We start from the raw sequence: 25,469 nt of genomic DNA on the forward strand, positions 1-25,469 counted from the left end.
TGCTCAATATTTCATATTCAGTATAGTGAAGCACATTCAAGAATAACTAGTTAGTGTTCAAGAAGGTAGAGTGTAATGTTTAAGATTCAGATAGCTTTTATTGTGTAAACATGCACTGAAACCTTGCTGTAACCCTCACCAATCTGAGAAACAAAATGTTTACCATGAACCTTACTATCTGGGAAGTGCGGACAACCAAATACTGAGAGAATGAGGTACTGTGTAACAAAGACAGGGAACATGAAATTGGGGAAGTGGATAAAAATATAACATACATCAGAAATTATGTTTAAAGAAGTCGTGCTAAGCCTAGCTGATTCTGCAATAGGAGATAGAGAAACAAGGCAAAAGCATGTTGTGGAGAAAGGCTGTAAAAATCCTCATCGACCCAACCAGATTTGGCATGTTTAGGAGGAATATGTGCAAGACCAAGAGAAGCAGGTTGACTCATATAATGAACAATCTCATGGCAGATGATAGTGGATAAATCCAAAGACGAGTCTCCCTTACCTATAGTCAGTGTGTGTGTGATAGTAGAAGTTATGATATCCAAAGTGGTAACTTGAACTTCAGAATTCATTGTACAAAATTTTGAATCAAGCATGTGTGTTTGAAAAAAAAATAAATTAAAAACTGGAAAGTAAGTTATCTGAAAAGGCATTAATTATTCCCAAGATAGCTGGTATGGGTATTAGAACTTTAATTAAAATAAAGTACAGAACAACATTTCGACCTTTTTAGGTCATCTTCAGATTAACAAATTGAGTTTGTAACTGACTTTTGTCAGGTACCTCTTAGACAAGAGTGTAAACAGGTAATGAAACTGTAGGAGGCTTTGCAGTTAGATTTTACATAACTAATTAGTATAGGTATAAAGATGTTCCTTTATATTGGCTTAATTTTGGTTTGAGTTGTTATATAAGTAGGACTTCTTTGATTTTGCATTTGTTTATATTTGTTTCTCTACTTAGTATCTCGGTGTTTTCTATGATTATGCTACATTTATTTGATTTGCAGTGTTCAAAAAGATATAAAGGTGTTTTTTTTTGTTTTTTTAATCTGGTTTCCATTTTTCTGCTTGTTTCTCCAATAAAGAAGTCATGGCAGTTGTTGCATTGTATTTCATAAATGATGTTAGTGTTGTGTTTGTTAGTGCAGCTTTTACACAGTATGGACTTTAGTTTTGAACCTGGTTTCTGAATAAATTTGGTGCTCATTGGAATGTTGTGTTTTGTTGAGTTTTTTCCAAATGTTGCTTATATTTTCACTGATATTGGGAATATATGGTATGCAAAAGTGTAAAGTTTTGTAGTTTGTTGTTTCTTGGAATTTATTATTGTTTGTTTGTTTGTTTGTTGTTGACCTGTGTGTGTGTATATAATTTTTTGAATGGTTTTTGGAGAACATTTGTTGGTGGCATTTTATTTCATCATTAATTTTATTGGGTGAGCATAGTTTGTGGCTGTGTTTATTTGGTTTCTTAATGTGTTGAGTACTTCCTGGGCTAAGTCCTAGGGAATGTTTAGTCCAGTATGGGTGATTTTTCTGTGGATTTCTGTTTTGAATTGTGTATCGGTTCTTGTGATCTTGAGTTAGAAAAATGTTATCTGGTTAGTTGTTTTTTTTTCGTTCACAGGTGAACTTAATGTTGGGTTGTATGGAGTTAACATGGTTGAAAGAAACTAAATGTGTGTTCTGTAAAAGTGAATCCAGCAGCTATCATCAACATGCCTGTACCAGTATAGTGGTGAATGTAAGGCTAAATTGATTGCCTGAGATTCAATCTGTGTCATGAAAATGTTGGCTAGAACTGGTGACACACAATTTCCCATACTTAAGCCATTTACTTCTCGCTAGTTTTGGTGGTAGTGAATTTATATAGCTTGCTAATTGGTTGCTGGGGATATGTATCAGTGGGTCGGGGTCAAGGTCTTGGACGTAAAGCTCTAAATCTATGTTGCATGCTTCCATATTTAGGACTTCTGTGAAGTGGAAGATTACATCAGAACTGGTTTAGATGATCAAGAATAGATTTAAAGTTACAAGAGTTTCTGTAAAAGAAGCTAATTGATGTTATATATTTAGAAAATGCCAATGCTATGTATTTACTAAAGTTGTAGTTGAATAATTCATAGGTCAACATTGTGTATCATAGTGAACAATCAGGTATGTGAGGTTTGGGGGTGCCAAAAGTTGTGATGCATGTGAATCAGTCTTGTGTAGGTGAGAATAAAGGTTTTCCAAGATTGTGTTGTTGTTGTTGTTGTTGTTGTTTTATTTCATTTGTAATAGTCTTTTGTTTAGTTGGTTTTCATGTATTTTTGTTAGACTTGTGAGTATTGGTTTAAATTTGCTTCTATATGATTAAATGTTATTCATTTTTTTGAATGTATTCATTTGTGTTAATTATAACTATAACATTGCTTTTATCTGATTTTAGTATTTTGATGATGATGTCTTGTTTTAGGTTGTTAATAAGATTAATATCCTTCTGTGTGAAGTTGTTTTTTAGTTTTCTGTGAAATTATGTTGATGTTATTGTATGAAATTTTTTGAAGAAGTTATTTGAGATACTGTTTTGAGGTGTTTGGGGGAAATAGATGTTTCAAGTTCTACCTGGTATGACAGGTTATTAGTTGTCAAAAGTGTCTTCTTTTTGGTGGTTGTTTTCCGTTGTGTTGTTGGTATTTTTGGTTTGTGTAGAATGGATCACTAATCTTCTACCTGTGTATTCAAGACAGGCTTTCATTTCAATGGATGGGATATTTCTAGGTGTTAATGCAAAGTTGAGTCCTTTGTTGAGCAGATTTATCTTTTCATTGCTTAATTGTTGGAAGGATTTGTAAATTATGATATTAATTGATGGTTCATCACGTTGAAGTCTATTTTGTTGTTGACATCTTAGTTTATCTAGTTTTTTTGTTGTGGTAAATCTTCTTTTCCTGGTCATTCTCACTATTGACTTGATTGATGTTGCTTTGTATGAGTCCATAAATGTCTGGTTGAAAACAGCAGGCAACTTTATGGTCTACATTAACTTTGTTTCTGCAAGCCATTTAGTTTTTTGTATTTTGAATTTAACAGGGCTTTTAGCAGTTTTTTTCTGTAAATTATAAATAATGTCTGTACACTGAATAAAATTCTTGGATAGTTTTATTTTCACAAAATTAAAGATTAGTTTTTCCTTTCAGAACTGTTGAATGAAATAAATGTCATTTTTTCTACTAAATTATTTTTTGGATAAAGTTTCTCAGTTTCAATAAGATCACATAAGTGTGTATGGTTAACAATGGCATAATGTAGGTAAGTTCATGCATAATGGGGTATAAACAGATAACACAGTTAACAAAAACACTACAGAATTACATTTCTTGTATAATTGCCATGATGAAGTAATTTGTGATGACAACAAAACAACATTCCAGTAAACACCAAATTTATTAAAAAACCAGGTACAAAACTAAGGTATATACTATGTAAAAACTACACTGACAAAGACAACACCAATATTATTTATAAAATACAATGCAACAACTGCCATGACTTCTATATTTCAGAAACAAGCAGAAAAATGAAAACCAGATTCAAAGAACACAAAAATCACCTTCACACATTTTTGAACACTGCAAATCAAATAAACACAACATAACCATAGAAAACACCCTGACACTAAGTGGGAAAACAAATATAAACAAATGCAAAGTCAAAGAAGCCCTACTTATACAACAACTCAAATCAAAATTAAACCAATATAAAGGAACACCTTTACACCTATACTAATTTATAACCTAACATCCACCTGCAATGCCCCCAACAATCCCTTATCCATTTACACTCTCGTCCCTATGACGTGTGTCTGGCAACAGTCAGTTACAAACTCTCTTTGTTAGCCTGAAGATGGTCTAAGAAGGTCAAAAATTTATTCTGTACTTTATTTCTATACCCATACCATCTTAAGAATACATTTTTACTTCAAGTGGGTTTCTTGTCATTGTGAATAGGAATTAACTGTTGAAGAATAAAAATAAAAATCCACTTTGGAATAATAACAAAGATGAATAAATTCAAATATCACATAAGAAACCATCTTGACACAAGTACTGCCAAATTAGAAGTGACAGTTCGATACAACTGGATAGGAATCACGATAATCAGAAAGTGTCATATTCTTATTGGAGGGGTGATATGGCATGATGATTTGCATGTGAGATGCATTAGAATCAATCGATTGTGAGGTATGTGAAAATTCAAGCGTTGCGGCATGCAAAAACATTTTTACATGCATTGAACAATACACCATATCAGAATGAGTAATTTTGCAATTGATGTAACAATCTATTAATAAATGAAAACATCTATTTGAATTACAAATGAATTCTCTGAAATAATCATAAAAACACAAACTTCATTTCACACTAACAAATATTGAAATACCATTGCAAGTCCATAATTGTTAAGCATAGAGGCTTATATAGAGTAAAAAGTGATCATGTTTAATAATAGTAAAGCAGACACATTAAATACAGTTTAGTACACATATTACAAACAGTACTCCTCTGTATAGGAGAGTCAATAAAATTCACTTAACAAGGAACTTAAAATGAATGCTCACAAGTGGAAAGTATTGCTACATCTCTTGTTGCTACAGGCCAAACAGCAAGGCAGTTGAATCAAATTACTACAGAATAACAGACATATAATACAATAATACAGCAGAATAAGCTATATGGGGGAGTGACAAAATGGTAGGAGGCAGTTTTTTAGTGAATTCTCCCCTGCCATAACCTGATACTGATGGTACTATTCATGTATACAAATAAGTGAATAAGATCAACCTTAACACCGTAAACATTCTAAATTAAAACCATATAAAAACTACTAAAGAATTTCAGTGTTATTTGATATTACCAAAAACACCAATTCAGTTGAACAAATTCTGACCATTACAGATAAACATTTCAAAAGCTGTAAGTTTGCAAAATATCACATACTTACATATCAAATGACAACTTACCTTAGAACAGTGCTGTGCTGTCCCATCAGTGTTTCCTCTAAAGCCATGACAGCTAGATCATCTGAAACAGTCAATCCTTTCCATAGATGCTCTTTCAGTTGGAATGCAAGATAAGTGTTAGGACGATGGTTTAAAATATATTCAACACAATTGCCAAGTGACAAACTAGATGTTTTGTCAATTTTCTCAAACTTCTGTGCCTCTGTTGTAAAAAATGTATTTAAAAACTATGTTTGTTTCAATCTCAAGAGCACAAAACTAACAAGCTTATTTAATAACTGGCAATAAGATCATCTTATAGTCATGTTACCATTAATTGATGTTCTCACCTTTCAAAGATTCAAGTGTTGTTACTTAATATAAACCTATATCAAAACAGCCATTTAACAAATAATTTCTAGACCCTACAAACACTATAGCAAATGGTGAGTTGTTAGTCACAGAATTTAGAAACTTTTTAACACAGTAAATTTATAATGTATCAAAAATGCGAAATTCTTTTTACAAATTCCAACTTTGTAATTTAGGCACACAAATTTGTTTCGTATCTGGATTAAAAAAACATGTTTAACTTACTATGAAATGTGTCATAAAATACTTTTGAAATCACATATATAGATGAAATGTTTACTTTCTTACATCATTTCTTTTTTACCTCTCTCTATGAATGGACAGTATTCATGTAACTTAAAATAATCACTCCAGGTTTGAATGTAACTGTACAGAAAAACTTTACAGTACAAATAAAAACAGTTAAATAATAAAATCTAAATTACAGTGGAAATAAACAAGGAAATAACACAATTCATTGAATTTTTTTTTACTCTTTTTATGACACACAAGCAAAATTGTGTGTCCCCAATAATGGTAAAATTTAAGTTAATATATTTAAATTACTTTATGGCTTTAAAAGGGTTAATTGTGTTCAAAAGTTCTGAGCTACTTATACTAGCAAACAGAAAAAGTAATTATGTATTTCAGTCGTGTTAAAAGCCGCTTAACAATAACATAAGGAAATCTACATCTTTTTCCTTAAATTATGTCACATTTTATAACATGAATGATACTACGATTAATTTCTAGCAAGTTAGCATAGAATATCCTGCTTGCAAAAGAATAGTTAGCATTAGCATTATTCATGCTTGTTTTCCCATTACTTCTAAAATGAATGTTAAGCTTTGACTGCATGCAAAGATTTTGAAATGGGAGACAGACAAACATTCAGACAGACACCATAGTTTGCAATATCTATCCATCTTTATGTACATAATGTGTGGTAAAGATTGGTTTAAAATATCAAATAACCAACAGAGTTGTATTTTGTAACTTCTTTTTAAAGTGCATTATTGTCAAAGTAAAGTCACATTACATGATCCACCTTAAAACTCATACTTTCAAGCACTGATGCACATGTTAACCTTAACTAGTGTCTTAACTTTCAGGGCTAAGATAAGTAAATTTTCATTATTTTACATGGTCATAATTTATTAAAGAAAAGCACATTTTTATTTCCAAATTGATATCATATCAAACTGTTTAAAGAAAAAAATGTCCATAAGTTCCAAAGTAAGCATGCTCTCTTTTTTTTTTGTCTGTCATAAACATAAGAAATATACTCACATGTTGTTTACCCAGATTTGTGAGGTCCAGCAATAGCTACACAAATGCTTACAGGTGGATCCCCACTGGTTCTGACAGATATTTCTAAGGATTTGCCATAAACTCACTAATTGCCTCTAAGTTTGATAGAAAAAAAGATGTGTTTTCCTAGTACTACAGAATAGGTCTTTGATGTTTGTTTAGATTTTACATGTATGATGTTTTGGAATGGAATAACTGGATTTCCAACAAAAACCTGTAAGTGAGTAAAAGTAATGGCATTCATATTAAATCTCTCAATAAAAAACAAAACACATTTTATAATGACATTTTAATAAGCATACATGCACTAGTGTGGATAGATGAAATACACTGTTGTGTATTTTTCAATGGTTTTCACTGATTGGCAGGTTATTTTTCTCTTTACGTTATTCTGTAAAAGGAATAAGATATTCAGTCAACTTAATAAGAACAAAAATATTTTATCTCTCCTACTAATTGAGTACATTTTATAAAAGTTCCATGTAATTAACAATAGAGCAAACTTCACAAATAATGCCAAACAGTCACTCATTTGCAAATTTTCCTATATCTGCAGTAGTTCATTGGAAATACAAACTAAAATTTACAGCACCAAAGTAACTAATCATAGCAGTAGACTCAACCACCAATAACCAATCAGCTCTAGTTAGTATATTATATTGTTTCATAAACTTGTAACAATATTTTAATCATTAGGTTTTGTGTGCACATCATGTGACATCAACTCCCTATGGGTAAACAACACTACAAATTTTAAAATTAAAGCACCTACTTTAAAGCAGTACATTACAGAAACAAACTGGTTAAATAAGTAGCCAAATTAATAATCTGTTCACATTAACATATTCTGCAAACTTAAATGTAAATCTACTTATCAATTGAATGCTATTGATCATAATCGTTAACATGCTACTTTGGTTGTAACATCGACTCAAGCAGATCTCAGCTTACTGGTCTCTAACTTTTATATTTTATTAATTGATGAAATGTTACAGTTGTTGCCACTCATAATTTATAGACTTTATATTACCTACTTTACCTATTAGGATGTTGAGTATGATGAAATATTACATTATGACTGAAAATATTTTTGAACACTTTTTTTCATTAAAGTTACTTGTTAAATATGATTTACCCAGAAAGAAAGATATACAGGATGTATAGGTTGTGCACTAGCATATTCCTTTTAAGTTCTAGCCTTCCTGCAAGTGTTTTTTCTTTTAGTTCATAACTATATTTTATTAACTGTGTTGTTTATTTTGTCACTTCATATGGCTGGGAGAATACAAAGTAATTCTGTTATAATACTGATTATAGACGTTTCAAATAGCTGCTATGACAGGACTCAGAGAAATTATGATGGCACACCATATTTACATATTGCTGCAGTAAGGAAATCATTGCAACCAATACTAGAGTAAAATTATCATTATATATATTTTGTCCTTATTATGGAAGTTACGAAAGTTTTGTTAAAAAATATTCCCAGCCATAATGGAAGATATAAAATGTAAGCATTGAATGAACAATAAAATAGACTAAGATCACGTATGAAATTTATTTAGTATTAAAAACTCATGATTCATTATTCTGCAGTTTTTGGAAACCATAGGAATATTTGGAAAAAATAGGAACTCACAAACACAGTAGTTCTAGGTATCATTATATGTAACTATAGTTTCATTAATTTCAAGAACCTTTAATGACAATTTCACCCACATTGTTTCCTAACCTTTAAACAAAATTCTAGCCATTATCACAAAGTCGTTTCTCTAAATATTCAAAACAAATATTAAGATTTGTAAAATGTTCATACTGATGCTCTTAAATGTGAGAGATCAAAGAGTATAGTGGATCTCAGGATCAGCTAAAGAGATTAACTTGAAAATCAACAGGAATACCTAAACAATCAATCAAAACAATGTATTTCAAAAATGTTACATTGTTGTTGTTTGACATGAATTGTGACTGGTAATAATGCCTTACCTGGACAGAGCACCAGCAGTGAAGGTAGCTCAGTGTTTTGTACCCAACACGAAGCAAAGACTTGGCTCTTTCCAATGAAATTCTGTATACATTTGTGAAAATATTAGTTTGCTTCTGATTAATTCTTCCATTTATTTCTTTGATAGTTTTCCTTAAATTAAGGCCATTGTGAATCTCAATAAAAGGAATTTTTTTGTTCTTTAAAAGTACCTAAAAACCAAAGTTATTACTTCAACCCCTAAATATTAAAGTATAAAGTACAATGACCAGTTATATTTAACACAATGTTTCTTTAGAAAAAATTATATTTATTTTTTAATATGACTTGTGACATCAAACAAAAACAATCAATTAAGACTGCTTGAAATAAACAAAAGATAAATGAAAATGTTTAAATCAAAGAATTTATTAATACACTGATTTAGAGTATTATGAAATCTCACAATCAGATATTTTATCATTAGCAGATAAAATATTTGTAATTATTATTCTGTGATGTAATTATTACAGTAATAAAATAAATATATTTTATAAATTAGTCTACAGAGAGAAAGAACATAACATCTGTTATAATGTTTACATCTCAAAATTTCTAAAAGTCTGAAATAATATAAACATCACATAAATATTATTGTAGTTTTGACATAATAAACATTAAAGAGAAGTTATCAAAACTTTGAGATAACAGAAACACCACGTTTTTAAAGTTTGAAATAGTATTAACATCACATACATATTATTAAAACTTTGAGATTATATAAGCATCAAATACCAATTTGTCAACTTTGAGATAATATAAATATTACATGCATATTATTCTTTTTGTTATTAAACACAACGAGCTATCTGTGCTATGCCCACCATCAGTATTAAAGCCTGGTTTTCAGCAGTACGAGTCCAAAGACTTGCCACTAAGCCACTGCTTGTTATTAAACTTGGAGATAATATATCGTTATTGTTCATACACGTTATTAAGATGAAACATTACACATATTATGAAAGAATGGTTGCTATGCTTACTAACTATAACACATGTAAATTCCATGAAAAAAATGTAATTAAAATTATTAAAATTCATTAGCTAATAAAATATACTTTTATGTTTTCTAATTTTCTTGTTTCTACTTTATGAATTTCAGTTATTTTTTCTGAAAATCTCTTCAGCTATTTCCGTTGTTTCTTCCTCATCTTCAGTTCCAATTTCTTCTTCTAATTCACTTCTATCTCCTGCTTGAATGGTTGATAAAGCAAAGATATTCAATTCCATTAAATGCATTTGAATGGTAAAGTGGAAGCTTGATTGCCAAATTAAAAAAATATATTTTCAGCATAGTTTATATTATTTTCTGAAAAAAGAAAATTCTTGAGGTAAAATCCTTGAAAATCCAATCAAACATTCTTTAAAATATAGCTGAAGCCATGTGCACTATGTGGCTTAAGATAAGACTTTTTACCTTGAAGATAAGTTGTAGCAGTCAATGTAGCACTAAATTCTGTTGGTTAAAGATTGGCTTCATACAGTTCTTAAGTAATTTAAATATGTAAATATTTAATTGCTGTTCAGTTACTAAAAATAAATTGTTAATTTCTATTTTATGTAGCAGTGCAGTATGTCATATCTTTAATTGCTACACATGTATGCAAGATTTTAGAGATGAACCATTTTGCCAGCAAATAAATTAATTTTTCTACAAGTAACTTTTACAGGATATATCCAACTGAGAAAATGATTGAAACTTTCAATGAATTGTGTAATCTATAGAATAGTTTAATAAACTATAACATATGCGAAAGTCCAATGAATTTCAGAAAACAAAATTGAGAAAATAAGATACAATTTATATAAAACATCTTACTCTACTCTTAATGAGTATACAACACCAGATGATTATTTTGTACTTGTAGAAAACATTCAAGTGTTTTATAAAAACTTACTCCAATCTTAGTGAACATACATCACCAAATGCTATTTTATATCTGTAAAAAAATATTCAAGTGTTTTGTAAGATATAGTGGTTCCTTTCTGTCTTTTAGCAATCTCTATTAAAGGCTTTACAAAAGAACAAATGTAGCATGTAGCAAAGGTTTTATCTTAATTTATTGGACTGACACACAAATAGATTCTTGATGAGTTTGGATGAACAAGTTAGAGATACATTGCAAACCCTAATATACAGTTTTACATTTTAGAATTGCTGATGCCACACAGACTGACATTCAGATAAATACAGAAAGATTACAGAAAAAAAACCTGTACCTAAAATGATTACACCTTACAAAATACTTGTCCTAGAGAAACTAACTTTCATCAGAAGTATATACAGCCTTATTAAATAAGGTCTGAAGAAGACAAAGTGTTCAACATATTTTCCATGTATACTCAATGAGCACGTTACGCCTACTTTTAGATGAAGTCCTCTACCATGCTCTGCATACTAACATATGTTTGATTAAGTTTAATCTTTTATTTTTCAGAGTGAAAAAGAAGAAAAATAAAATCAATGTGAGAAAAGTAATTCTGGTATGAATTAATGTGGTATAGCATGGTTTTGAAACACTGAATACCATATTAAAACTTTCCTGAATAAAATTTATAGTTTTAAATGAACAAATGACAAAACTCTGTTCCATAAAAATAAGATACATCATTTTAAATAATGAGCTCTCATTTTAATCACCATCTACGAGCAATGCTATATATTGTTCATAAAATACTGGTTCAACATTATAAAAAACATAATAAACCAGTAGCAGATACACAGTTTGACTTTTTTTCTTCCCCACATAACCATGCACTGGATAACACACAGAGGGTCATCAAATTATACATACTACTTTAGAATAAAACATGTGAAATAAACATTTCAGTAAGTTTTATTTTTTATTTCATATATCTATTCATACTTTTTAGCTCTTTCTGATAGAAATGTTATGTCTGAATATAAATAACATGAAAAATTAATATTTTGGGGGTTACCTTATATAACTTATAATTCTCTATAAGAAGTTGAGCACTTACAATATATAAAAGTATTATTTTATCAGGATTCTTTTAAAATAAACTGTATAGTCATAATCACAACTTATAAAAACATGAGATAATTAATAGCATCTTGTTTTCAATTCACTAAAATGAGCCTAATAATTAGATTTCAGAAACTTAAACAAAACCAGTGACATAAGAAATATGAGAGTTAATGAGTTTGCTCCAAGACATTAACCAGAAGTTGTGTTTTAAACCGTAAATTATTACAAATCACCCAAATAACACAACCAATTATTTTAGCTGGAAATTAAGTTATCCAATTCAGTTCTTGTATAAAAAATCTGCTATTAATAATACTTTAAACAAACCTGCATGTGGTCCAATGAGTTCTAGTATTGGGGAGAAAGTCCAGCTGGCAGAAGTGTACAACAAAATATAATTAAAATGTAAATGATGTATTTCTTTGCTAGAAACCAGTGGTGGACAAAGATTGTAGGTCTAGGAATGATTAGCTTCTGTCTCATTACATTTTACAGACTTTAAAACCATAACAGATGATTCAGATCAGTAGATAAATAAATACCTAATGACAGTTTACAAGACTCAAAGAATTTGCTGCTTTAGGCCAGCAAAGATAATAATGAAAGAAGGTATAAAGTAAAAAAAAATGTTACCATCACAAACAAAGAAAAAATTTAATTGATAAAAGCAAACTACAACCTCTTTTACCAGAGTGATTATAGAGGCATTTAAAAAGAAAAGGATAAAAAGGTAAGGATTATTTTTATTTCTGTAACTTCAAAAAAGATGAGACATTATAAAGATCCATTAAAAGAATGACCTGAGAAACTATGTATTATAACATCAGCATAAAGATCAACAGGTTGTGTCCTAATGAAACCAGAAATACTATTAAAATACTCTTTTCTTATTTCTTTTATAAAAAATTATACAGTTAAATTTTTAGTGATGAGCAATAGTGAACATTTATCAAGCGGCTTTTTAAAATATAAAAGTTCTTCATCAGTTCAAAACTCCAATGAGCTGAAATATCATGTATTTAATCCTATCCTGTCTATGTATATTTTGTAAATATTCTATAGTTTATCACACACCCTGAAAGAATAAACTAATATTATCTAAGTGAGCTGTGAAGAGAAACAAGAATGTTTTGTAACCTTTCTTTCTTGATCCTGTTCACTTTTTTTTTATCTCTTCTATTTTTCCATTCTTCAAGACGATTTGGCAGTCTCTGTCTAGCAATAAGTTTTAAATCAGTTTTCAGATACAAGATCAAGTCTGGATACCAGGCTTCTTGAAACATGTACTCCACTTCACTGATGTCATTAGGAAAGGATTGTAGAACAAAACCTTGGGTCCTGAATGAGCCCAAAGATAATGAGAAAATAAATATCAGACATTATAAAATAAAATTTTATGAAACAAAACTTGGGGACTTTGTTCTCAATCCAAATCTATAAAAACCTATCATTCACAAACTTTAGAAGATACTTGTTGATTTTTTTATTTATACAAAGCTGCACAACCAAACCTTGGATTTTATCATTATAAGTTTAAATAATTTTCATTGGCCTATCACTTTACAGACAGAAGCTTCATACAGCTACGTGAATGATAACCTCAAATATGCTGAATTACAACTAAAGGAATGTGCACGAGACTTCAATCCTATTCTTCCTTACATGTAAATAAATCTTTCCTTCTTATCAATTTGCAAAAGTTTGAGTTTTATTTTGTGTATATGAATGTGTTACTTTATATACAAGATAAAATAATTTGTACAAAAACCTTATTTCAAGTTTGAAAACAATTTTTTCATACCCAAAGCATTTTCAAACTGAAAAACTTTAAACATGAACAGTAACAGCAGTTTAATTCCCACAGAAATTCTAAAGAAGCTATGAAAATGGTAAAAGATGAAAAATATGGTTTCCAAGTTTCTTTAACCAAGTTAGTTTTAACGTAAACGCATCCACGAAAAGATGATTTGTTATGCACTCAAAAATATAAGTAACATATAATATTGAAATTATGAAACTGCAAAACAAACAACAGTTTATACTTACTTAAAACGCTCATTCATCCACTATTTTTTCACAATCTGTAGGGTGCTATAAGGACGACTAACATCAGCTCCTTTGAGAATTGTTGAACATCTTCTATACTACCATTCAGGTTATCTTCCAAAGTCTGGCCAAAAGTAAAGTAAGATTTTTCAGTAGTATTATTTCCTAAACAATTATTTAAAATTCTATAAATCTGTGTGTGTGTGTTTTCCTATAGCAAAGCCACATCAGTCTATCTGCTGTGTCCACAGAGGGGAATTGAACCCCTGATTTTAACATTGTAAATCAGTAGACTTATGCAGTACCAGTGGGGGACTCTAAATCTGTTTTATGTCCAGAACCTCACTTAATGATATTCTGGCCAAGCTCATATACAATCATTTATAAGATGTACAAAACTAACACTTACAAATTTATATTCTCCAGAAACACCTAAAAACAACATCTTAAACGATTTTTTCAAAGAATTTTCTCACAAAACCATCAACATAATTTCACAAAACAGAAAACTAAAAAACAACCTTACAAAAAGAGACATTAATTCCATTAAAAACCTAAAACAAGACAAAAACATAAAATTCTAAAAGCAGATAAAGGTAACGCTATAGTCATAATGAACACGAATGAATACATCCAAAAAATGAATAACATCCTATCAGACACGAACAAATTTAAACAAATAAACACAAATCCAACAAAGACACACGAGACACAACTGAACAAATTACTACTACAAATGAAAAAAGCCAACACAATTTCACAAACACTTTATTCCTACCTACGTAAAACCGACTCACGCACACCGCAAATATACGGCATCCCCAAACCTCATAAACCAGATTGTCCATTTACGACCAATAATGTCCACATATGAATCGTTTAATTACAATCTTGGTAAATACATAGCATGGGCATTCTCCAAATATGTAACATCAGCCAGCTCATTCATCAAAGACTCTTTTAATTTCAAGTCTAATCTAAATCAACTTAATCATAAAGCCTTAATGGCCAGTTTCGATGTCATATCCCTCTTTACAGAAGTTCCAACCACTGAAGCCTGCAAGATAGCCTTAGAACTATATATCCGAGACCCTAACCCAACTATAGAAATTCCCAGTAACCAGTTAGCAACCCTCATAGAATTCACCACGATAAAGACAAACTTCATGTTCAACAACCAAAACTATATACAAACAAATGGCCTAAGCATGGGCAACCCAGTATCACCAGTTCTAGCCAATATTTTTATGACACAAGTTGAAACACAAGCAATTAACACAGCATTACATCCACCACTATACTGGTACAGATATGTAGATGACACGGTTGCGGGATTCAAATCTACAGAACACATACTTAATTTTTTCAATCACATTAACTCTATACATCCCAACATCAACTTCACACGTGACTAAGAAGCAAGCAATCAAATATCATTTCTTAACCTCAAAATTACAAGAACCGATACACAATTCAAAACAGAAATACACCGAAAAATCACCCATACTGGATTATACATTCCTTGAGACTCAGCACATGAAAAACAAAAACTCAATATACTAAGAAACCAAATAAACACAGCCATAAAACTATGCTCACCAGATAAAATTAACGATGAATTAGACAAAATAAAACAATACTTCATCAACATCAATAAGTTTCCTCCACAAACCGTAGAAAACATTATACGCACACACCCAGACAGAAAGCAAAATCAACCAACTAAAGTAAATACAGCTCACGAATCAAAAAACCACGAAACCATATACTGCTGTATACCATATATTCCTGACATCAGCAAACAAATAACCAACATTTGGCAAAATTAGTAACAAAATATGACATTCCAGTTAATACCAAATTTATTCAAAAACCCGGCACAAAACTAAGGTCTATACTATGTAAAAACTACACTGACAAACACCACACCAACATTATTTATAAAATACAATGTGATAACTGCAACGACTTCTATATTGGAGAAACAAGTAGAAAAATGGAAACCAGATTCAAAGAACATAAAAAGTCACCTTCACACGTTTTCGAACACTGCAAGTCAAATAAACACAACATAACCATAGAAAACACTCAAATACTAAATAAAGAAACAAACATAAACAAACGCAAAATTAAAGAAGCCTTACTTATACAACAACTTAAACCCAAAATAAACCAATATAAAGGAACGCCTTTATACCTATATTAATATAAATAAAATTATATATTCAAACATCTAATACCGCCCTCTACATTTCGACACACAGTTACACAACCCCTTTCAAACATGTGGTCAGCTTCCGGTCAGTTACCTCTTTCTTTGTGAACCTGACGATGACCGAAGAAGGTCGAAACGTTGTTCGCTCTTCTATGTAAAATATTTTCTCAACCCAAACGAGCCGTTTTTGCATATAAATTTCTCAACAAGTGGGTTTCTCGACATCACTGATATTTGGGATCCATATAGTTACAGCTCTTGAAGAGACAACCTAGCAGCTAATCATCCTCCAAACATATCATGTAATATCACGTGAAACAAGGAGAAGCATGGTTTTATTTTACTTTAGTTATTTTGTTTATTGTTTTACTAACATTAATAGGGTAACTCTTACATCTATTTTACTTCATTTTAAGCTAAGTTGTGGAATTAAGTTATGGCACATCAGTGGCTGCAGACTTAAAACACTAAAAACTGAGTTTTGATACATGTGGTGAGTATAGCACAGATAGTTCATTGTGTAGCTTTGTTCTTAGTTTCAACGAAACAAATTCTGTTTCAAATTTTAATAAAATATTTATCTGTGTGCAACTGATTAGTCACTAATATAATTTGAGTGATAAAGTTAAAAAACTTTCATGCAATCTAAGAAATATTTTTATAACATTATTACATTTTATATAATATTACAAAAAAATTCCCAATTTTATTCCATCTAAAATGGACATTATATAGTTCTTACAACTGTCAAACAAAATATGCAACTGAAACTTAGTTATCATAAATTCCCTGATGAAGCAAAGATTAATAAAGTGATCAAGATTATTTCAATAGAATTTATGAAAAAAGTACACGAGAACTTTTTTTTTTTTACATGTAAATATCAAATGTAACAATAGTATCATAATAAATTGGATGAGAAAAATACTTGAACATCAGACAATTTAATTTAAATACAAAACATAAAGGTATATTATTGAATCATGATGAATTCAGTGACATATTCACTTAATCATCAATAAATTTAACTAAAATACAAATCTATAAAAACTATCATTCACAAACTTTAGAAGTTACTTGTTGATTTTTTTATTTATGCAAAGCTACACATGATGAATTCAGTGTTAAATCCAGCTGCCCATCAGAATGTATATCCTAACAGGTTGTCTAACATTGACACTGTCAGACAGGGTTACAGTTTTTCATTAGTTTTTCTTTTTTATTTTAAACTTATTCCAGCTTTTTATTTTCAGCCAATTAAAACAAGCCACTGTTTTCAGCCCACCAAAAAAATGCTATTGACAAAACTGTTGACTACATAAGTACCAAGCAATCAATGAAAGTTTTGTGCACATTTACTATAGAACAGTGGTTCCCAACCAGGGTGCGAGATAACATTTCAGTTTTTTTTAAGGGTACTGTCCTATATATTCAAAATTATGTTTGATTTTTATTTCTTATTTTTCTTGTTACAGAAATAGAATCACAAGAACTCAACCAAATGCTAGCCTATTTGAGTGATATTTTCACTCGTATGAATGACCTGAGTGTATCTCTTCAAGGGAAAAGCATAAACATATTGAAATGCTGCAAAAAGTTGAATGCTTTCAAAGAAAAGTTACATCTTTGGTGTCAATGAGTTAAGAGGGAACCTTTCAAATTTTCCATCACTCAAAGAAATGGTAGGTGAGGATGATCCTCTAATTCCATGTGTGTATGTGAAGAAATTGTGGATCATTTGGAAATACTATCAGTCATTTGGATATTTTGGAGGAGAACTGGAAACTTGTGAAGAATGGATTATGAATCCATACTCTTCAATTTGGATATGTCATATGATGAAGAACTGAAGGAAGATCTTATTGAACTGCACACAAATCGAGTTCTTGAAATGCAGTTTGAAAGTAAAACTTTGGAACAATATTGGTGTTCGGCAATGAACATGTTTCCAAGACTTTGTGAAAAAGTACTAAATGTGATCATCCCATTCTCGACGACATACTTATGCAAGTATGGATTTAGTGCCCTTTTGTCAATCAAGACAAAATCTAGAAATCGCTTGTGTGCACAGGCAACAAAGTGCCACGCTTTGAAAAATTCATAAGAAATAAACAGAAACAAAAGTCATTAAATTTAAATTGGCTTATGAACATTTGCACATTTTAAATTCAAAGAAATTTCATTTCATGCATGGATGAAAATTTATTTTTTTGTTGGCCATGTAGGGTTTATGCAACTTTTAGTTTGTTGTAATATTTTTTCTTTTTCAAATGTTTCGTTTTTGTTTATATATCATTAAAAACTAATTATAAAAATCTGTTTTGGCCACCTTCACCTTTATTCTTAAATAAATAATTACTGTGAGGGTGCAAAACATTAAAATTTTTTAGGGGTGTGGGGCATAAAGGTTGGGAACCACTGCTATAGATTATGAAAAGAACTGTAAAGTTACAAAATGCTGCAATGTTTCCACATATTATTGTGATGGTTTAATACCTGAAATTAAGTTACAATAAAAAGCAGGAGGAAATAAACCCTTCAAAAAGTAAAAAAAAAACTCAATTGTTGACTGAAACACAAATTTCATTTTGAAAAAACAAAGAATTTATTAAGCACTTTCATAAGGTACATATCTTGATAAAGCATTACAATAAGATTTTCCAATGGCATCTCAAAAAATTTCTTTCATCTCATAAATTAGACTGGAGTTCAAGGATTCACAAATTGTGTTAACCACAAGTTGATAGTAATATTAGTGACAGTTCAATAGCTTATAACTCTGCAATAAAAGACATTTTTTCAAAAATTATATAGAATTTTTCTCTCAGCCTAATAGGTTAAAATAATGTACAAAAACAGGCTTCTGGTAAGGGTGATTTTTTTTATAGCACCAACAGCCTAGTACTACAAATGTATCACTGGCTAGAATATGAGCATTAATATTACAGCATACAAACATATCTCAAAACAGCAGGTATGGATACTATAACTTTTAATAAAATAAAGTAGGGACCAACATTTCAATCTTCAGGTCAAAAAAGGGAGTTTGCAACTGAACATTGTGGGCACAAGTTTTAGGGACGAGAGGTACGGGATTTGTAGGGGTCGTTGCAGTATACATTAGGTTATTAATTAGTTTACACACATCCCTAAGAAACGTGCCTGGCAATGAACAGTCCTACTTGTGACTTTCTTTACAGCCTCCTGAAATTTGTGACATTTTATAAGAAAATAAAAGTTATAAAAACTACCTAGAGAATTATGAATATTGTGTGTTCTGCATGTGAAAAGACAATATTAAACATCTGTGAATGTATAAATGAAACAACAATATGTTTGCAAGACCATACTGATAGTGTATGTAGGTACAATTTAGATTAAAAATGAATATCTTCCTAAATTAAAATGCCTAAACAGCAAGCTTAAAAACATAAATCATTTACCGTTAAAATGGAATAAAACTCCCGTTTGTCATTTCTAGATACCTTGTTAGTAAACAAGGGCAAAACTCTTTGCACTGAAACTTATCCCATGTCCAAGGCTCTCAGGATTATATATAAATCCTAACAGATCTACCCTGCTAAAATACTAATAAAGCTTGATCACAATTATTTGATTACACAGCCCATTTCAGTTTCCAGTATGCAGGCTTGTTTTTAGAATAATTTAAACACAAAAAAGTGATAAAAATTTCTTTCCCTGCCATAGCCATAAAGTGAAACTTGTGACAAAATGCTAACACCTTCAAAAGTATGTGCAAACTAAAATACCAGATTATATGTAATACCACTAGTTAAAAAGGTCTTCCTACAAACAAAACTTTAGATTTTATTTAAAATAACTATGAGGATAAAAAGTATTTTATTTTCAATGGCAAGGTTGATACAATGAAAAGCTTAATGATTATTTATGATTAGCAATTTGTCTGCAAAAAACTTAGTCAGTGACCATCACCTTAAAAATACATAAAATAACACATTGATACCAAAAACCTTACTAGTTCAATCACATCTCATGTCTTGAAAGTATACAGGAAAAATGCAACCTCAGCACAATAGGAACAATGAAAAACAACCCCACAACAAAGAAAGCCTATCTATCAAGAAAATGAGAATTAAACTGAATCAAAATACAAGTGCATCAAGTATATTATACATATGAACCCTATGTTTGATTAGAGATCTTCTAATTTTAAGTGGGATAATTTCCACAACAAACTTGGTTCAAATGTGGGACAAAATTCTTGAGATTTAATGTCATATCTTGTATAAGTAGTTCCACATCAATTAAAAATAAACATAACAGTTCCTATTTCTAATTCAAAGCAACAAACTCTGACAATGTTTAAATATGAAACATTTATAGGTAAGAAGCTGATAGGAAGATTTGTACAACAAATTGAAAACAATTACAAGGAAAAGTGACCTACAAGAATTCAATAAAGTTAACATACAAAGTTACAAGGTTTTTTGAAATTCTTTTACAATGGTCTTGTTTTCTAGACCCTTCAGTTCCAATCACACAGATTCGCTGTGCAATCCAAAACCCCAGCCACTAGTAACCAACATCCATATGGGGATAGGAAAGAAGATCATACTGGCAGCAAGTCCACTGCTATTCAAAATCCAGCCATATGACAGGAGTAGGAAAGAGGATCATACCGTCTTCACTTCAAGTTCATGAAACTGGAGAATATCTCATAGCCCCACTCACCCATGAGTGAGGCACATGATAACAATGTTAGCAATGAAGTCTGAAGAATAGTTACAGGCAGAAGACGTTAACCCAAAGGTGAAAATACTGCAATCTGATGCAAGTAATAAGAGATGAACATACAAGTAGTAGTCCACACACCTAACTGAAAAATTTCTTCTAAAAGACAAATATGAAATGCCAATGAAAAATCAAGAAGACACTTGGAACAAAGTACAGGAAGAAGACAACAGAAAAGAATAAGCTAAGCAAAGTAAGACAAACACTACTAGTGAGAGTGGAAGAAAAAAAAATCATGATAAGAGAATGCCAAAAAATAATGAGGTGCAAATGGATACCATGGAAAGAACTCATCTACTGGAAAGACAGTCCACTGAGGTGGAAAAAAAAGCTGTAAGAAACACATCAGTGTGGAAAGAGTAGGAAAGGTAAACATTCTACGGTACTGGGAAAAACAAAAATTCTGAGATTAGGTAGCCTGATAAATCCTGATTCAGAAGACACAGGACCTCTAATAAAAAAAAAAAAACGACTAAATTTTTAATATTAGAAACAGCAAGTCAAGCAGGTGGAAACCCATGATCCAAAGACCAATGACAGTAAATGTTTGATTTACATTGATAAACTCCCTGGAGGAAGGATGAATGGACCTAGCTAGAAAAGAAGAGGACTGGATAAAAACCAGACATGAATATGGAAGATAAGTGACTGAGAGTGATGAATGAATGAAGTAAGAGAAAGAGGTAACAGAGGAGTGATATGGAGCTGGAGTAATCATGAAAACCATGGTAGAGCCAGCCAGTAAGAAGTAATCAGAAGGATCTGACACAAAGTGGCTGGCATAGATGATCAAATCACCATGTGAAGAAGGAAAATAGGCATACCAATATTTTCTGGTTCAATCCTGACTGAAAGCATCTAAAGCCAGAGTAAGAGGATAAGTAACTGAAGACCAAAACTTAGGTAATTTTATGTTCAAGAACATGGTAACTGCACCAACATGAGATGTTCCCCAACGAAGGCAAAAGGTAACCGGAAAACAGTAGGATTAAGAGACCATTCAGTCAAATAGACTTTTTCTGGAAGGGAAAGCCAATCCACAATAAGATTGAAAACATCAGAATATGACATGGAATGATATGAACATCAAGCATGCCCCCACCCCCCAAAAAAAAGATTCAAAATATGAAAAAAAAGGAATTGTAGAACTGTCAGAATAGATCATTACCAGATGATTCCTGGCTAGATGAAGAAAATTAACCAACACACAATATACAGCCAGAAGCTCCAGTAGTTTTATATAATGAGACAACTCAACCACATATCAATGATCTAAGGTGTCCTGTTGATCAACCTATGCCCCCTAGCTATGAAGGAACATGTGCATAAAAACGTGTAAACCTGAATGAGGAGGAGAAAGCAGGACATCCACCAATGTACGAGTTTTGTCCAATCACCAATGCAGGTTGCAGCAAAGGAAGAAAGAAGAGATACAGGAGGATCTTATGTAAAATTTCACTAGTTGTGAAGAGACTGCATATGTGTAAAATCTAAGGGGTAAGAGCTGCCATGGAAGACCACATCTTCAAAAGTGATAGAACCTCACAAACTGTAATAGAGGGAGCAATAAAGGCACTGAGAACTTGAAAGCATCACTCTATGAAGTCAAAGAGGAAAAGGTTGGACCCAACAGAGATGGGTGTTGGGAAAATGCACCCAAATAGAGAACATATTTGGTAGGCACAAAGGCAGCATTCTTCAATTTGATTAACCAGCCCATATAAGACATCTCCAGGAGCAGCCAACAAGTGTAATGAGTGGATTCCTTTTGGAATGAGCTAATAGTAGCCAGTTGACCTTACAATGAAAGAATAACAAACCTTGAACATATATGTAACAGACAAATGTTTTGACCACCCAATAACAAACATATAGTGCCAAACAAGCCCTAAGGGCAGTGTGCAAAACCCATAAACTACCCCTTGAGGAACAAACCAAAGACAACATTGAGACAGACAAAATATCAAAATATGCATGTAAGCATTCACAACATCCATCTTGGTTCATCCACAAACCTGGAGAAATAGCTCCTCTGAAGGTGAGAAACAACTCCATGGTAAAGTGGGGTAGAACCAGTAAATGTTTGAGGCAGTACAAACATATCTCAGTTTCCAATTTTCTTGAAAAGACAAACAGCCTGAAGAAAGATGACAGACAGGTCAGATGGCCTGTTGAGTTATCTCAACTCTGACAAAGTGTAGCTAAAGAGAAAAAGGTAGAGTACTGGTGCACTGACTCCACATATGATTCCAAAGTGTCAGGTACATCACCATAAACACACCACCAACAAACAGTTACCATACATAAATTCCTAAGAAAAAGGACCAGGCTGTATCTCTACCAAAGAAATTACAACAAAAGAGAAACCACATGGGAAAAATGAGAGTCAAAGACAACAAATGTGGATATAGTCAGGGAAAGGCTCTTGAAGAAAATACCTCAGGATCTCTGTAGTTTGCCTCAGAAAAGAGATAGATAATAGATAAATACTGCAGAAGGGATGTTAGGGTAAGATGAAGGTACAAAAACTATGCAGAGGATAAACCAATGGGAAAATCAGGGACTGCCCCTCCACATGACTAAAATCAACCTCAACTGCTGAGAGCTGAGAAACAAACAATCAGCCTGATGGTAAGCTAATGCAAACTGACCAGTAGCCTATGAAATGCTAAGAGTGAACTCTAATATCTGAGGAGGGGGAATAAAGTACTGAGTGGAAGAAGTATCATACAATAAATGACAGGAATGATAAGAAATCACGGAAATGGACAAAACATCACATACCTCAGAAATCATGTCTAAAATTGCCAATAATAGACCAAGCTGATCCCACAAGAGGGGCATAGGAAAAATCGAAAAATATGGTGATAGAAAAAAGCTATCAAAATCCTCATCAGCTCAAACACGTTCTGCTTGTTCAGGAGAAGGTTCACCTGTGTAATGATCAATCTAATACTATCTAACAGCAGATAAATCAGCAACATGTCTTAATAATTTGCAGTCTGTGAAACTGTGCTAGTAGGAAGTATGATACCCAAAGTGATAATGTGAACCCTAGATTTCATATTAGAAATATAAAATTAAACAAATGTTTGGAAGAGAAAAATGATCTAAAGTGAGAAAAAAAGACTGGGAAATTAACTGATAATTTTATTTATTTTTTTATATTTTCATAGTTGACAATGTAGAAATTCCATTTCAGAAGTTAAACTAATTAAACTCACAAACTTGTACAGTATGAAGATCACTAAAAAAGTGTCTTGACATGAGTACTGTTAAATGATAAGTGATAGTTCAGTAAAATTGGATAGATGAATACACGTGCATCAAGAGATTATGTCACACACTTATCGGTGGAGAGTTATCGCATGATGATTTGCACAAAAGACATACTGAAATCAGTCAATTCTAAATGGATAGGAGCTTCAAGGCTTGTACCATGCATATAGAGGGCAGCACTGAATGAGAATAGCTATTTATGTGAGAAAAGGTAATGTATAATATCGTAAACAAGCTTACTTTTTACTTAGCCTTTCAGGACTTCTAATCTCTAAAAATGAAACATGATTTATCATGATATTGTATTAAAATATTGAAGTGTTTTGTCTAAGAATAAAGACAGTTTGAAAGTTAATTCCCACCAAAGAGAAAAATAATAATAATAATCCTATTTCCTAAAATTACTTGCTATCACTTGGATTTGTACAACATATAAACTCATAACTGTATAATTTGGAAGCATTACCATAAACTTGTCTTTGCATTATGTTTCAATTAATCATGTGATTTTATTTATGGTAAATAAATATTATATTAGAGGCACCAGTGGCTAAACATTTTTATACCATGGTATAATATAAAGTTGTACATTAAGGTGTCCTATTCTGATGTGTCACCACTATCATCACACCAGCTATTACATAACATACAACACACAAAACTGGATGTCAGAATATGTAACAAAAAGCCTACAACAATTATTTTGACAATCATGCTAGTTACAATTAAATGTACAGTCCACAAAACTGGATACATTAATTTATAACAGGAAACAATAGTTATTTTGACTATCATTCTAGTTATCACATAATGTACAGAACACAAAACTGGAAGCATTAGTCCTTTTACTACATTCTTGGTGGACTACACTGAACACATGACTACAAAGTAACCATTAGAATTTCCATACTCTAAGTTATAACATGTTTGGTTTTTCTTCATGAATATTTAAGTTTTTATAAAACATTACAAGTCTTTTTGTAAACTAACATATCAGAAAAACTTGTTAGGGAATACAGGGAGTTAGAGAGTTGACAAGGAGTCAGTACTGACTGCTCCAAGCACAGAGTGATTTTTCAATTTAAGATTAAAAATACATTTCTTCATCCAAAAGTTAAAGTTTCATTTGAAGAAACTCCAAAACCTCATATATATCAGATATTCTTTTTCAGAAAAAACTACATATTTGTTTCTTATTCTTCCACCTACATTAAATATGTATGTATTAAATCAATATGAATACTAGCCACAAAGTTCCAAGATACTTCTCCTGAAAGTTTCTTCTCCTAACCTTTTCACATCTATATTTTGTGTTCATTTTACTGTTAGCAGCTGAAATAAAAACCTGCTAAACATAAGGTGATGAATCACCACACCTACCATTAGATGGTTACATAACACTGTAACACGACTCCATCGATACCAAACATGCACATGTGGCTGCAATAAGCCAAGATTCCCACAGAATTTATCATAATTCTCATTCCA

General features: G+C 31.3%; 1 protein-coding gene and 1 long non-coding RNA gene across 8 annotated transcripts in view; one reads left to right on the forward strand and one right to left on the reverse strand.

Moving 5' to 3' along the window:
- The window catches only part of LOC143258449 (uncharacterized), a 55,413-nt gene that overhangs the window by 25,171 nt on the left and 4,773 nt on the right, over positions 1-25,469 (reverse strand). For all 7 annotated transcript variants that reach the window (XM_076517435.1, XM_076517432.1, XM_076517436.1 and 4 more), the window contains exons 3-7: positions 13,715-13,838; positions 12,806-13,006; positions 8,642-8,723; positions 6,635-6,869; positions 5,015-5,216 (exon numbers count right to left, since the gene is read on the reverse strand). In XM_076517435.1, the coding sequence (XP_076373550.1) occupies positions 6,741-6,869; positions 8,642-8,723; positions 12,806-13,006; positions 13,715-13,731 (429 nt within the window). In that variant the 5' untranslated portion in view covers positions 13,732-13,838 and the 3' untranslated portion in view covers positions 5,015-5,216; positions 6,635-6,740. The remainder of the gene's footprint in view (positions 1-5,014; positions 5,217-6,634; positions 6,870-8,641; positions 8,724-12,805; positions 13,007-13,714; positions 13,839-25,469) is intronic.
- On the forward strand, positions 15,594-19,178 carry LOC143258450 (uncharacterized). The gene is made up of 2 exons (XR_013032285.1): positions 15,594-16,231; positions 17,405-19,178. It is a non-coding gene; the product is annotated as an uncharacterized LOC143258450 (long non-coding RNA).

Source organism: Tachypleus tridentatus, chromosome 8 (genome assembly GCF_004210375.1).
Source record: "Tachypleus tridentatus isolate NWPU-2018 chromosome 8, ASM421037v1, whole genome shotgun sequence".
Lineage (NCBI taxonomy): Eukaryota > Metazoa > Arthropoda > Merostomata > Xiphosura > Limulidae > Tachypleus > Tachypleus tridentatus.